The following is a 15000-nucleotide window of genomic DNA, read 5'->3' as shown; positions in this document are numbered from 1 at the left end:
CATTTGTCCCTCTGCGATTACAGTCGGGGTGGGGGGGTACGTGCAGACTGGCAACTCGACCCCTTTCCTTCTGCAGAAACGATTATCGTGCATGAACTGTTTGCCTCGCTCGTTCTCACATTGAAACCACTCCGAACTCTTGGGATTCGTTACTTCAGATACAGCGACTGTTAAGTAGGTGATCACTAACATACCCGCGGGAATTCTGATTTCCAATGAGTTGTTAAATATAAATACAAATATTAACTAAAATGTAAACGTGCCCTATCGGAAAATTTGTTATATAAATACAAATATTAACTAAAATGTAAACGTGCCCTATCGGAAAATTTGTTTACCCGGAATTGCCGAATCCACGAGCAATCCTTAAATACAGAGACCAAAACTGCACGCAGTACTCCAGGTGTGGCGACATTACACTCGGTCCCTTCATCCAAGTCATTAATACAGATTGTAAATAGGTGAGGCCCCAGCACTGAGCCCCGCACGCCTGACAGACCCCCAGTTCCGGCCCTGGTCTGTACTGGGGCAATCTGCAGCCCCTCCTTCCTGCGTTAACTATCGGAGCTGGTGTGGTCTGAAGGGCCGGCGGGCAGGCAAGCTCTGAGCGACTGGCCTGCGAGCAGCTTCTCGTCGTACACATGTGCCACGTCCCTGGTATTAAAAGGCAAATGGGCCACGGTCCCTGGTAATACTGACCCGCTGGGAAATCAGCAAATCCACAATTAACATTGGATACTGACAGGGGCCTCAAGGAAGTAAAGTTAATAAACTTGGTGCTGCCCCTGAGCTGCAATATGGTGCTGTGATCGTTGAGTATTTACCATGGGGCCCTCTCTCCGGCACTGAGACATGGTCTGGTCAGGCTCGGCTGTAATCTCCCCAACGGGGCGCAGACTATTGTCCGTTCTCCAGGCCCAGTGACGGCGGGGCCCTGATGGCTGCAACCCATTCCTCAGCCTGGCGGCAGCTTCGGGGTGGGAGAAGGCAAGGGGGCGGTGAGGGGAGGGGGGGCCAGGGGAGGAGGGGGTGGCGGGGAGGGGGGGAAGGGAAGAGGAGGGAAGGGAAGAGGAGGGGGGGGAGGGGAAGGGAAGGGAAGAGGAGGGAAGGGTGGGGCCGGGGGTAGGGTGAAGAGGAGGGGGTGGGGAAGGGAAGAGAAGAGAAGGGAAGGGAAGAAGAGGGGAAGGGAAGAGGAGGGAGGGGAAGGGAAGGGAAGGGAAGAGGAGGGAGGGGAAGGGAAGGGAAGGGAAGAGGAGGGAGGAGGAGGAGGGGAAGGGAAGAGGAGGGGAAGGGAAGAGGAGGGGAAGGGAAGAGGAGGGGAAGGGAAGAGGAGGGGAAGGGAAGAGGAGGGGAAGGGAAGAGGAGGGGAAGGGAAGGGAAGAGGAGGGGAAGGGAAGGGAAGAGGAGGGGAAGGGAAGGGAAGAGGAGGGGAAGGGAAGGGAAGAGGAGGGGAAGGGAAGGGAAGAGGAGGGGAAGGGAAGGGAAGAGGAGGGGAAGGGAAGGGAAGAGGAGGGGAAGGGAAGGGAAGAGGAGGGGAAGGGAAGGGAAGAGGAGGGGAAGGGAAGGGAAGAGGAGGGGAAGGGAAGGGAAGAGGAGGGGAAGGGAAGGGAAGAGGAGGGGAAGGGAAGAGGAGGGGAAGGGAAGAGGAGGGGAAGGGAAGAGGAGGGAGGGGAGGGGAAGGGAAGAGGAGGGAGGGGAAGGGAAGGGAAGAGGAGGGGAGGGGGGGGGGAAGGGAAGGGAAGAGGAGGGGAGGGGGGGGTGAGGGGAAGGGAAGAGGGGGGGTGGCGGGGAGGGGCAGCGTGTTCCCGATCACAACAACTCGCTGCGTGAACACATTCTCCTCGTCTCCCCCCTCCCTGGTCTTTTGCCAATCACCTTCAATCTGTGCCCTCTGGTTACTGACCCTCCTGACTGGAAACGGGTTCTTCCCATTTACTCTATTAAAACTCATGATTTCGAACACCTCTGTCAAATCTCCCTTTAATCGTCTGTGCTCGGAGAACAACCCCAGCTTCTCCAGTCGATGTATGTTGAGATTTCTCTGATCGTACCACAGAACGGAGAGACTCCGGCGAGCTGAGGAAAAGCGGCCAGAAGCTCAGTCAGATGGAGCGAGCGAGTGCGGAGCGACGGGCTGACCCCATGGAGGTGGATGCCACTAAAAGCGAGGTCAATGGGAGAGAGGAAGACCTAAAATCTGAAGGTGACACTCAGTCCAATTAAAACTGATCTGATTTGACCTCAGATCAGGCCAAGGTAAGGGTGGCTTCTGCACTCCTCGGTTAGAGCTTGCCCCTTTGTTTTGTTGTGTTTGGTTCGCTTTAGCAGTGCAGTGTAAGTATTGCGACAGAAGATGGAGAGGCTCTAGCCAGCAAAAGCCCATGAAGATATACTTTATTAACGGCCGAGCGAGGAGGACAGACTAGTCTTGAGAGAGTAAGAGAGACAAAAATGCGTGTTGGAGACACTAGGTACCTTACTTTACCTCCGCATATTATATGTGTAATGTACTGGGACCCGGACCAGCAATGAATGGCAACGAATGGGTTTGTGTTTAAAATTAATAATTTTTTTATAAAGAAAATTGTAAAATGTGGGGAATTGGTTGGACTGTGCGGCCGGTCGATTGCTGTGAACTATTATCAGCTGATTAAATTTGGAATTCATTAACTGTAGGCAGAGAATGAGTGTTTTTTTGCTGTTGCTGTAATTGCATCTAAGGCATATTGAAAGATTTTTTTGAGTTTGAACGAATCTCTGTTAATGTCACGGATGTTGTAGTAGATTTTTTTTGTTTTTTTTGTTTTTTTTAAAAAACTGCCTTGCACTCTAATGGAGTCTTTCTGTAACTCGAGCCAGTAGCATGGATTGATGGAAGTGTAGGGTTTATGACTAAAGTGAACCTGAGAACCATATCTCACACTGCGCTGGTCTTGTGAGCCACCTATCAAAGCAAATTAAAAATCAAGGAATCAGTGAATGAATTGCAGGTACTCATGCCAGGTACTCCTTTCTCTACCCACCTCCATGTTTGAATGCATTTTGCCTGTTTTTTTTAATGAATCTATCTTTTTTAAAGCTTGCTGTTTCATACTGTATTTGCTGAGCGTGTTTAACGCAGGATTTAAATACTCGTTTCCTGTCACCGTAATGTGTTTTTTTTTAAATTGTGGGATTGTTTCTGTGCAGACATGTTACGGAATTCTGTTCAAACTTTCAGGGGATGCAAGGGAATTGTCAAGAATTAACTTTTCTTTTCACACAAACTTAAAACAAACCAAACTTTGTTGCGGCCTCTGTCTCTGAGCAGCTGGTTACTGGCCCGAGCACAGAGGTACGACTCGCGACTTCTCTCCTCTCCGTCCCCATGCCTTGCGCCCCCCGTCCTGTCCCGTGCTGCCTGCCGTGGCTGGTGGAATTGTTTTATTTAAATATAACATTTAAAAACCGGCATTTGAACGACAGTGACTTTGGTTACAACTGTAAGGAACGGAATGGTCAATATTAATTCTTTGCTTGTAACCAGCTCCCTTCTGGTGGCTCAGCCGAAGGATGTTGTAAATCTCTCCCGGAGCTTTGGAGCAGCAGTGAAACTATCAGCAGTAATTCATGGTGTTTCTTGCTCTCCGGCACATTGGCAGGCCCATACCCCACTGTTACAGGTGTCTGCTCATCAATAGCCTTGGTTACAATGGGTACCGAAGCTAGCTCCTCCACGCCCGTGTCGTCTGCTGCAACAGCGCTTCGGTCCATTCGATTCCATCCTTCTCTGATACCAACCCCAACTCCTCCCATTACACCCGCCCAGTGGCCTGGCCTCACCTACCCTCAGTGTAACAAAGCCCATGCCCCCTCGCCCCCCTCCTGTATCTGATGGTATTCTTTCATGTTTACTTTCTCCGCCCCGTAGAGTATCTTCCCCTAGCTTTGTGATTCGCTCCGAAACAACACTTTCAAAGCTGGCGAGATCTAGGCGATGAGTTCCTTCCGCATTCTGGGGCTCTGCCTTGTTCTGCTGTACATCACCTCCAGGCAGTGCCTGCTGTACGTGTAGCATGGGATTCAAAGTCCACTCCCTGATCAAAGACCAGCCTTTCAGACAGTGCAAGTTGTGGCACTAAAACTTACCGGCGATGGTGAATATAATCCACCAGTAAATCATCAACTCTGTCCGTCTCTGGGATTCCTGTGGCACCCTGCTAGAAATAACCAGTTAGCAGGCGACATCAGTGCTGGAGTTTCTCCTCTCCTCCTCGCACACATCTGCTCAGACCACTCACTAATGCACACCGTTTCTTCAAATCATATCGTGGGATGTCCCATGTTCAAAACACTACATAAATACACATTGTTGTTTACTCTCTCATCTCTCTCCTTCCCCCCCCCCCGCCCCCTGCATATTAATATTAATGGCCAGACAAAACCAATCCCCCACTCCTCCCGAGCACAGCCTCGACTGGGATACTAGTTACAAAACAAGTGACTGCTTGTGATTCATTGACTGAAGTGCTATGGGATTATGGTTATGGGATATCCCGAGTCTGTGAAGGGTACTGTATAAATGCAGATGACAATAATTGTGATTGCACAGAGGATTGTGGTTGTGATGGTAAATTTAACTATAAATAATTCAACAAAACAAACAAATCCATTGTAATGTTGTCCATGTTAATGCCCTGATGGAGCCAGTAACGCCTGCAAATTCCCCAACGTTGGCTGCATTTGGTGTTTAAACAGATCGATATTTAAAAAGTCACCAGACAAGGGAGAAGCATTCTTGCAATAACCTGTAAATGTGGTTTATTTTGGGGCTCAATGGGAACAGTTTAATCTGATGCAGGGGATTGAGGGTGACTGCAATATTGATGGGTAAGACAGGCAATGAGTTGCTCCTTAAAATGGGGGAAGTGTCGATTAGTGTGGGGGTTGATGACGGATATTGATTCTGGCTCAATGGGCCAGCTGGGCGTTTCTCACTCTACTATTGATTCCCATGTTGCCGGCCTGCCTCCACAAGGGGTGGTGGTTCGAAGTTGTAACTGAGGGAAGCATCCTATAAAGTGAAGTGATCCCAAAGCTGCTGTAGAAGTTGCAATTTAGCACCAACTGGTTTGCTCAAAGCACCAGTGCTCATCAAGGAGAGCTTTCCAGTAAAGAATTAATATTGACCTGCCCAAAGGTAAAAATGTTTTGAGAGAATGTGACGTCACAGCCCTTGACCCGTTTTATGTTGTGTGATAAATCCGTTGACAATCTGTATGCTGTCTGTCATTACAGATGGGAGATTACAGTAAATCACTAAAGGATACAATAGAGGTGGGCTGTTTACACTCTGAGAAAGGGTTTCCTTTTCTAGGTTAGAGCTGTAGCCAGTCGTTAGCAGAAATCCCAGAAGACAAGTGCTCTGTGTAGGGCAGTAGGAAGTCTCAAAGAGGTACATTCCTTTTGCCTTTTTTTAAAAAAGAAAATAAATAAATGGTTGTGTATAATGGTGAGCAAGTGTGTGTCTCAGGGAACACCAATTCTAATTGCATGTTGTCGAATGTTTCATCTCGGTAGGAGTGGCCATCTTGAAGATGTCAAGGAATCCCGGTGAAGAATAGACGCCCGACCTGAAGTCTCTGCCCAGTTAAAACAAGGTGAAAGAAAACTGTAGTGGTGTAGAGAGAGGGAGAGAGAGAGGGAGAGAAATTGTAATTTTTAAGCAAAAAAAAAAATACAAATTCATTTCAGGACTTTTCTGTATGTTTAGCTGCCCTAAGGAGTTCCCATTTCTTGTGCTTGCAATACTCTTTTTCACCGTTGGTGAACTCGAGTTCTGTTTATTCCACAAGTGTGTGTCAGACTAACGTGAGCAGCTCCCGCACTGTGTGACCTGCATTGTGTACCCGAAGATTTTCCTTGGCGTTTAAATTCCGTAGCAAACTGCTATCTGTAAATACACAGGCCGGTTAAGTTGTATAGAGCTGTTTTGATTAAGAGGCTGATTTCTACCATTGCTCCTGTGGCCACAATCTTTTTTTTTTGGTTTTCGTAGTGATAGGCTGCCTGCCTCTCTCTTCGTTTCCCATCCAGCCGCGAGGACAAGTGTTCAGAATTTTTCCCGCCCTGCTGTTCCTGTATTTTGAAAATGGTTGCTGTAATTTGCAAATTTTAGTGTCGAGTATGAATAAATCTTTTTTTCAGTAAACCTTCCACGCTGTCTTGTGTTTAATTCAGATTTTTTCAGGTTGTGGGTGAGGGAGGGATGGGGCGATGTACTAAGGAATGTTCACTCTCTCCTGTAACTGACTCTGGCACCCTGCCGATCACGGCCTATTGGGGTTATTCTCCCCTAATATCAGAACCGCAACCCTCGTGCTCCAGACTGAATTGGTTCATGTCCCACGCCAGAGATTTGAGCCCCATAATCCAGGCTGACACTCCAGTGCAGAGTACTGAGGGAGCGCCGCACTGTCGGAGGGGCAGTACCGAGGGAGTGCCGCACTGTCGGAGGAGCCATCTTTTGGATGCGATGTTAAACAGAGGCCCCGTTTGCTCTCGGACAGGTGTAAAAGATCCCACAGATTGACCGGTCATTTATTTCATTACTGTTTGTGGGAACTTGTGTGTAAATTGTCTGGCACGTTTCCTGCATCAAGTGTTCTCGATCTTTTTGCTTCCTAGGCTCCACTCCCATGTTAGACAAATTCCACAGACCCCCCCGTAACACACAGCTTGTATTTATATCGCGCCTTTAACATAGTAAAATGTCCCCAGGAGCGATTTTTTAAAAAAGACACGTTTTAAGAGGGAATTCCAGAGCTTCGGGCCCAGGCAGCTGAAGGCACGGCCACAGATTAAAATTGGGGACAAGCAAGAGGCCAGAATTGTAGGGCTGAAAGAGGTTAGAGATAACTTATCAAGAAAGACTGGATCAACTGGGCTTGTATTCACTGGAGTTCAGAAGAATGAGAGGGGATCTCAGAAACGTTTAAAATTCTGACGGGTTTAGACAGGTTAGATGCAGGAAGAATGTTCCCAATGTTGGGGAAGTCCAGAACCAGGGGTCACAGTCTAAGGATAAGGGGTAAGCCATTTAGGACCGAGATGAGGAGAAACTTCTTCACCCAGAGAGTGGTGAACCTGTGGAATTCTCTACCACAGGAAGTTGTTGAGGCCAATTCACTACATCTAACTCCTTTTTGAATATATTTAGTCCTTACCCCTTGATCCCCCGAGTAGTATGGCGAGAAAGCAGGAATGGGGTACTGAAGTTGCATGTTCAGCCATGAACTCATTGAATGGTGGTGCAGGCTCGAAGGGCTGAATGGCCTATTCCTGCACCTATTTTCTATGTTTCTATGCATTGCTACCAGTTTGGTTAGCCCTATCTATATGTAGATTAAAGTCGCCCATGATAACTGTTGTACCTTTATTGCACACATCCCTAATTTCTTGTTTGATGCTGTCCCCAACCTCACTACTACTGTTTGGTGGTCTGTACACAACTCCCACTAACGTTTTCTGCCCTTTGGTATTCCGTAGCTCCACCCATATAGATTCCACATCATCCAAGCTAATGTCCTTCCTTACTATTGCATTAATTTCCTCTTCAACCAGCAACGCTAACCCACCTCCTTTTCCTCTCTGCCTATCCTTCCTGAATGTTGAGTTCCCAGCCTTGGTCACCCTGGAGCCATGTCTCCGTGATGCCAATTATATCATATTCGTTACTTGCTGCCCGCACAGTTAATTCGTCCACCTTATTACGAATACTCCTCGCATTGAGGCACAGAGCCTTCAGGCTTGTCTTTTTAACACACTTTGCCCCTTTAGAATTTTGCTGTAATGTGGCCCTTTTTGATTTTTGCCTTGGGTTTCTCTGCCCTCCACTTTTACTTTCCTTCTTTCTATCGTTTGCTTCTGCCCCCATTTTACTTCCCTCTGTCTCCCTGCATAGGTTCCCATCCCCCTGCCATATTAGTTTAAACCCTACCCAACAGCACTAGCAAACACTCCCACTAGGACATTGGTTCCGGTCCTGCCTCATCTGTTTTGTACTGGTCCCATCTCCCCCAGAATCGGTTCCAATGTCCCAGGAATTTGCATCGCTCCTGAAACCACTTATTCATCTGAGCTATCCTGCGATTCCTACTCTGACTAGCACGTGGCACTGGTAGCAATCCTGAGATTACTACCTTTTGAGGTCCTATTTTAATTTGGCTCCTAGCTCCCTAAATTCGTATTGTAGGATCGCATCCTGTTTTTTTTACCTATATCGTTGGTACCTATATGCACCACGACAACTGGCTGTTCACCCTCCCCTCCAAAATATCCTGCAACCGCTCCAAGACATCCTTGACCCTTGCACCAGGGAGGCAACATACCATCCTAGAGTCTCGGTTGCGGCCGCAGAAACGCCTATCTATTCCCCTTATAATAGAATCCCCTATCACTATCGCTCTCCCACTCTTTTTCCTGCCCTCCTGTGCAGCAGAGCCAGCCACGGTGAAATGAACTTGGCTGCTGCTGTCATCCCCCTCAACAGTACTCAGAGCGGTGTATCTGTTTTGCAGGGGACCCCTGCACTACCTTCCTTGCACTGCTCTTCCTGTTGGTCACCCACTTACTATCTGGCTGTGTAACATTCACTTGCGGTGAGACCAACTCGCTAAACGTGCTATTCACAGCATCGCGGATGCTCCAGAGCCGCAATCGAGACAAATTCATGGACACTGCAGGTTTAGCAAAAATCTTTTGAGTTTTATTGAAATGGTAAACTGCCTGTATGGGTTGTATTTCTGCCGTCACTACTTTATATACTTACAAAAAGAATCAAACTTCCGCATATATATAAAAAAAAATGCTTAACGCATAAATACATCAAGTACAAAAATAGAAGGATGCTGCTGATTGATTTTACAAAAACCTTCCCATCCTTTTTCCTCCTTTTGCTGCAGTGAAAACCGATTCTCTTTGGCATTAAATTTGGACCCAACATTGGCAGGTCTCGAGGCTCTGTAAATTCACAGGTCACCACGCAAGGCATCTGCCAACAGACAGGCGCAGCCCGGGACTTGCAGTGTTTGCTGCGGAGGTCTGTCAGGGTTGGGTTAGGCCAGTCCAGCATCCTTAACCATGCTGTAGAAGATTCCCTTTTGTGCAATGAGGTTGCCGGGTGTGTCGAACTCTGCGATGCTCCCTTTGTCCAGCACCAGCACCCTGGCGGAAGAAAAGTCATTAAACAGGGCTCCCGATTGGCTCGAATCCATCCCCATGCTATTGCTTTACATGGCCGCAGCCAGACTGGACTCTTCCCCGTTGGAGGAACGGATTGAGTAGTGGCCCTGGTGGTACGGACAGTAATGGGCTTGACGGGCATCCTCGAGCCCACTCCCCAAAACCGCTTATTCCCTTATCGGTTAAGGAACTGTCTATCTCTGAATAAATTTATTTAATGTCCCAGCTTCCACAGCTCTGAGGCAGCGAATTCCACAGATTTACAACCCTCACAGAAGAAACTCCTCATCTCAGTTTTAAATAAGCGGCCCCTTATTCTAAGATCATGCCCTCTAGTTCTAGTCTCCCCCATCAGTGAAAACATCCTCTCTGCATCCACCTTGTCAAGCCCCCCCATAATCTTATACGTTTCGATAAGATCACCTCTCATTCTTCTGAATTCCAATGAGTAGAGGCTCAACCTTTCCTCATAAGTCAACCCTCTCATCCCCGGAATCAACCGGGTGAACCTTCTCTGAACTGCCTCCTTTTGTAAATATTGAAACCAGATGTAATGCTTAACCCCCCCCCCCCCCCCCCAATGCTGGCTCGAGTCCAGAGCCCGCACTGTCCCTGGGGAGGGGGCCCAGAGCCCGCACTGTCCCTGGGGAGGGGGCCCAGAGCCCGCACTGTCCCTGGGGAGGGGGCCCAGAGCCCGCACTGTCCCTGGGGAGGGGGCCCAGAGCCCGCACTGTCCCTGGGGAGGGGGCCCAGAGCCCGCACTGTCCCTGGGGAGGGGGCCCAGAGCCCGCATTGTCCCTGGGGAGGGGGCCCAGAGCCCGCATTGTCCCTGGGGAGGGGGCCCAGAGCCCGCACTGTCCCTGGGGAGGGGGCCTGGGGCCCAGAGCCCGCACTGTCCCTGGGGAGGGGGCCCAGAGCCCGCACTGTCCCTGGGGAGGGGGCCCAGAGCCCGCATTGTCCCTGGGGAGGGGGCCCAGAGCCCGCACTGTCCCTGGGGAGGGGGCCCAGAGCCCGCACTGTCCCTGGGCTCCTTGCATGAGGGAGTAGTTCAGCTCTTGGTCAAATCATAGAACGATACAAAATGTACAGCACAGGAGGCCATTCGGCCCATCGTGTCCAGCCTAATCCCACTGTCTGTCCTCAACCTCCAACCAATTCCTTTAAATCTTTGACCCTTGGCTAGGGACAATGTGCACTCCCTCGGCCCCTTGTAATTTTATACATCTCAATTAAATCCCCTCTCAACCTCCTCTACCAAAAAAAACAACCCCAGCCTATCCAATCTTTCCCCATCACTAAAATTCTCCAGTCCAGGCAACATCCTGGTAAATCTCCTCTACCCTCCAGTGCGAATACCTCTTTCCTGTCTTCCTGTCTACATTCACTTTTAACGATCGCCATTTACCTCCCAAAGGAAACTAGACCCGAGAACACGATATTGGTTGGGCAGCCTCGGCCTGGATTAGTGGGGGAAGGATGTCCCGTCCCTTGCCCCAGACATTCTCCATTGTGCTGCCGTTAATCCTGACCTGGTGTAATCCATGATTGTGTTCAAGCGGTGCGCAATGGTTAGGACGGTGCAATCCTCAAACTGGGTCCTGATAGTCGCCTGAATCAGATCGTCCGTTTCCAGGTCAACAGCAGCAGTGGCCTCGTCCAGAATCAAAATCCGCGACTTTCTCAGGAGTGCTCTGGCAAGGCAGACGAGCTGCCTCTGCCCCACACTGGAGAGAGACAGGAAAGGTTTTAAATCAGAGCCACGCACCAGACTTTAAGTTAATGCAAAAACAAAACCCATTCTCTCAGGTTAAAAGTTGCGAAGATGCTGCTCTCTCTGTAGCCTAAAGAGCGCTGACTGTTCCACTTGGACTGGCTTCCAGCCCAAGTGCCTTTATATCTGAGCCCAGACACAGTATTGGTGCACTATTCTTCCCCAACTGTCCGTCACATCAGTGCAGATGTTGGGCGTTTTATCCCCAGTGTCCCATCTCCCAGGGCAGGTCCAGCGGGTTAGATACAGAGTAAAGCTCCCTCTACACTGTCCCATCAAACACTCCCAGGGCAGGTCCAGGGGGTTAGATACAGAGTAAAGCTCCATCTACACTGTCCCATCAAACACTCCCTGGGCAGGTACAGCATGGGGTTAGATACAGAGTAAAGCTCCCTCCACACTGTCCCATCAAACACTCCCAGGGCAGGTACAGAACGGGTTAGATACAGAGTAAACTCCCTCTATACTGTCCCATCAAACACTCCCAGGGCAGGTACAGCACGGGGTTAGATACAGAGTAAAGCTCCCTCTACACTGTCCCATCAAACACTCCCAGGGCAGGTACAGCATGGGGTTAGATACAGAGTAAAGCTCCCTCTACACTGTCCCATCAAACACTCCCAGGGCAGGTACAGAACGGGTTAGATACAGAGTAAACTCCCTCTATACTGTCCCATCAAACACTCCCAGGGCAGGTACAGCATGGGGTTAGATACAGAGTAAAGCTCCCTCTACACTGTCCCATCAAACACTCCCAGGGCAGGTACAGCACGGGGTTAGATACAGAGTAAAGCTCCCTCTACACTGTCCCATCAAACACTCCCAGGGCAGGTACAGCATGGGGTTAGATACAGAGTAAAGCTCCCTCTACACTGTCCCATCAAACACTCCCAGGGCAGGTACAGAACGGGTTAGATACAGAGTAAACTCCCTCTATACTGTCCCATCAAACACTCCCAGGGCAGGTACAGCATGGGGTTAGATACAGAGTAAAGCTCCCTCTACACTGTCCCATCAAACACTCCCAGGGCAGGTACAGCACGGGGTTAGATACAGAGTAAAGCTCCCTCTACACTGTCCCATCAAACACTCCCAGGGCAGGTACAGCATGAGGTTAGACACACTGCCCAGCTAGCAGACTAACATCTGAACAAACAGCCATTCAGCAGATTAATAAATCAGGTAGGGCCTGAGCTGGAGTGCTCGAGAGTCACCTATTTCCAACTGCAATGCGTGTTACCTGTTGCTGTGCTGGGTGGGTCCGACCCATGGGGTACGGGGAGGGGCTGTGTCACCCAGAGCCTGAGCAAGTGTTGCAATTGTGCCGGTTCTTCGCACTCAGATGTGGAACAGTAACTGAACAACGGCCGCAGGGTGAGGGAGGGACCGTGAATCAGTGCACTACATCGAGCCACGTTAACGGGCGTGAGTCAGTGCGTTACACCGAGCCCCGTTAACAAGAGTTAATCGCTGTGCTTTACCTGAGGTTCTCGCCTCCTTCAGAACACTCGTGCTCCAGCCCAGCCGGCAGACTGGTGACAAACCGTTTGAGGTGGGACAGTTCCAGAGCATTCCATACTTCCTCCGCGGAGTACTGCTCGAAGGGGTCGAGGTTCATCCTTAAGGTGCCAGAGAACAGCACAGGGTCCTTAAATAAACAGATGCGAGGATGTTAGTTATGTGGGTGACAGGATGCTGAGGCAAGTACAGATGATTGAGCAATTAGATCCTGGATTGTGAAACTGGAGTCTATTCTGACAGTCCAGCTTTCACTCTCGAGTACTGAACCTGAAGCGGTGCTGCCCCTCACCTTTGTGGGAAAGTGATGGTCAGTGAGCTCATGGCTGGTATCTGCCGGCCACATTACAGGCCCTCACCAACCACTGGACTGGGGTCAAACTTGGTAGGGGGTGGTTGCGAGGGGATTCCCCTGCCCCGTGTATTTTTGTGTTTCCTTTGCTCTGAATGGTTTCTAATCCTGGTGGAGGGACACCTGGTTTCAGTGCTGCTCTGGCCAGCTATTGGTGCGCTGCCCAATGAGGAGGTGGTTACCGCCCATGGTTCACTCACCTCCAAATGTGGAGGTCGTAGATTCAGTACTGAGGGACTGCTGCACTGTCGGAGGGGTAGTGCTGAGGGAGCCCCGCACTGTCGGAGGGGCAGTGCTGAGGGAGCCCCGCACTGTCGGAGAGGCAGTGCTGAGGGAGCCCCGCACTGTCGGAGGGGCAGTGCTGAGGGAGCCCCGCACTGTCGGAGGGGCAGTGCTGAGGGAGCCCCGCACTGTCGGAGGGGCAGTGCTGAGGGAGCCCCGCACTGTCGGAGGGGCAGTGCTGAGGGAGCCCCGCACTGTCGGAGGGGCAGTGCTGAGGGAGTGCTGCACTGTCGGAGGGGCAGTGCTGAGGGAGCCCCGCACTGTCGGAGGGGCAGTGCTGAGGGAGCCCCGCACTGTCGGAGGGGCAGTGCTGAGGGAGTGCTGCACTGTCGGAGTGGCAGTGCTGAGGGAGCCCCGCACTGTCGGAGGGGCAGTGCTGAGGGAGCCCCGCACTGTCGGAGAGGCAGTGCTGAGGGAGCCCCGCACTGTCGGAGGGGCAGTACTGAGGGAATGCCGTACTGTCGGAGGGGCAGTACTGAGGGAATGCTGTACTGAGGGAGTGCCTCACTGTCGGAGGGGCAGTACTGAGGGAATGCCGTACTGTCGGAGGGGCAGTACTGAGGGAGTGCCGCACTGTCGGAGGGGGCCACTTTCTGGAGAGATGTTAAACCAAGGCCCTCTCCGGTGAATGTTAATAGATCTCTCAACCACTATTTTGAAGAAGAGTAGGGGAGGTATCCCCGGTGTCCTGGGCCAATATTTATCCCACAACCAACATTACCTGGTCATTATCACACTGCTGTGTGTGGGAGCTTGCTGTGCGCAAATTGGCTGCTGCGTTTCCCACATTACAACAGTGACTACACCTCTCGTATTGGACTGTACAGCCACCTAAGAACTCATTTTAAGAGTGGAAGCAAGTCTTCCTCGATTCCGAGAGACTGCCTATGATGATGATGATGATGACACTCCAATAGACTTCATTGGATGTGTAAAGTGCTTTGGGACATCCTGAGGATATGAAGGACGCTATATCAATGCAAGTTCTTCCCATGACAGAAATGTGCTAATTTTTGTAAAGTACTGATAATTTTGAAGGGCAGCTTCTGGCTGTGGGATTCTTGTTCAATCCGGGGGAGGTGTGGGTGGGGGGGGGGGGGGAGGTGTGGGGGGGGGGGAGGTGTGGGGGAGGTGTGAGGGTGTGTGGGGGAGGTGTGAGGGTGTGTGGGGGAGGTGTGAGGGTGTGTGGGGGAGGTGTGAGGGTGTGTGGGGGAGGGAGAGGGTGTGTGGGGGAGGGAGAGGGTGTGTGGGGGAGGGAGAGGGTGTGTGGGGGAGGGAGAGGGTGTGGGGGAGGGAGAGGGTGTGTGGGGGAGGGAGAGGGTGTGTGGGGGAGGGAGAGGGTGTGTGGGGGAGGGAGAGGGTGTGTGGGGGAGGGAGAGGGTGTGTGGGGGAGGGAGAGGCTGTGTGGGGGAGGGAGAGGCTGTGTGGGGGAGGGAGAGGCTGTGTGGGGGAGGGAGAGGGTGTGTGGGGGAGGGAGAGGGTGTGTGGGGGAGGGAGAGGGTGTGTGGGGGAGGGAGAGGGTGTGTGGGGGAGGGAGAGGGTGTGTGGGGGAGGGAGAGGGTGTGTGGGGGAGGGAGAGGGTGTGTGGGGGAGGGAGAGGGTGTGTGGGGGAGGGAGAGGGTGTGTGGGGGAGGGAGAGGGTGTGTGGGGGAGGGAGAGGGTGTGTGGGGGAGGGAGAGGGTGTGTGGGGGAGGGAGAGGGTGTGTGGGGGAAGGTGTGGGGGTGTGGGGGAAGGTGTGGGGGTGTGGGGGAAGGTGTGGGGGTGTGTGGGAGGGGGAGTGGATGTGGGAGGGGTGGGAGGGGGAGGGGTGTGTGGGGGAGGGAGAGGGTGTGGGGGAGGGAGAAGGGTGGGGGA

The 15000-nt window shown here is 51.4% G+C and overlaps 2 protein-coding genes across 3 annotated transcripts in view; one reads left to right on the top strand and one right to left on the bottom strand.

Annotated features, from left to right (window-relative positions):
• Positions 1–6190, top strand: part of luc7l3 (LUC7-like 3 pre-mRNA splicing factor) — a 23338-nt gene extending 17148 nt beyond the window's left edge. The window contains exons 10-12 of one of the 2 annotated variants that reach the window (XR_011592147.1): positions 2057–2256; positions 5560–5639; positions 6038–6190. Coding sequence is in view for 1 of the 2 variants with exons in the window: in XM_070874097.1 (XP_070730198.1) it covers positions 2057–2223 (167 nt within the window). In the remaining variant the exon portion in view is untranslated. Of the gene's footprint in view, positions 1–2056; positions 2257–5559 lie in introns of both variants that reach the window. The other variant, XM_070874097.1, reaches the window with a different exon arrangement.
• A 2534-nt stretch (positions 6191–8724) lies between these two features.
• LOC139256023 (ATP-binding cassette sub-family C member 3-like) lies at positions 8725–12764 on the bottom strand. The gene is made up of 3 exons (XM_070874098.1): positions 12475–12764; positions 10752–10946; positions 8725–9204 (listed from the first exon to the last, which is right to left on the bottom strand). The coding sequence occupies exons 1-3, from the start codon at positions 12609–12611 to the stop codon at positions 9096–9098; spliced, it is 441 nt and encodes a 146-aa protein (XP_070730199.1). The 5' UTR covers positions 12612–12764; the 3' UTR covers positions 8725–9095.
• Positions 12765–15000: the final 2236 nt, after the last annotated feature.

Source organism: Pristiophorus japonicus, unplaced genomic scaffold (assembly GCF_044704955.1).
Source record: "Pristiophorus japonicus isolate sPriJap1 unplaced genomic scaffold, sPriJap1.hap1 HAP1_SCAFFOLD_678, whole genome shotgun sequence".
In the NCBI taxonomy this organism is placed as follows: domain Eukaryota; kingdom Metazoa; phylum Chordata; class Chondrichthyes; family Pristiophoridae; genus Pristiophorus; species Pristiophorus japonicus.
The sequence above is the reverse complement of the archived record's forward strand: the minus strand, read 5'-3'. Positions and strand labels throughout refer to the sequence as shown.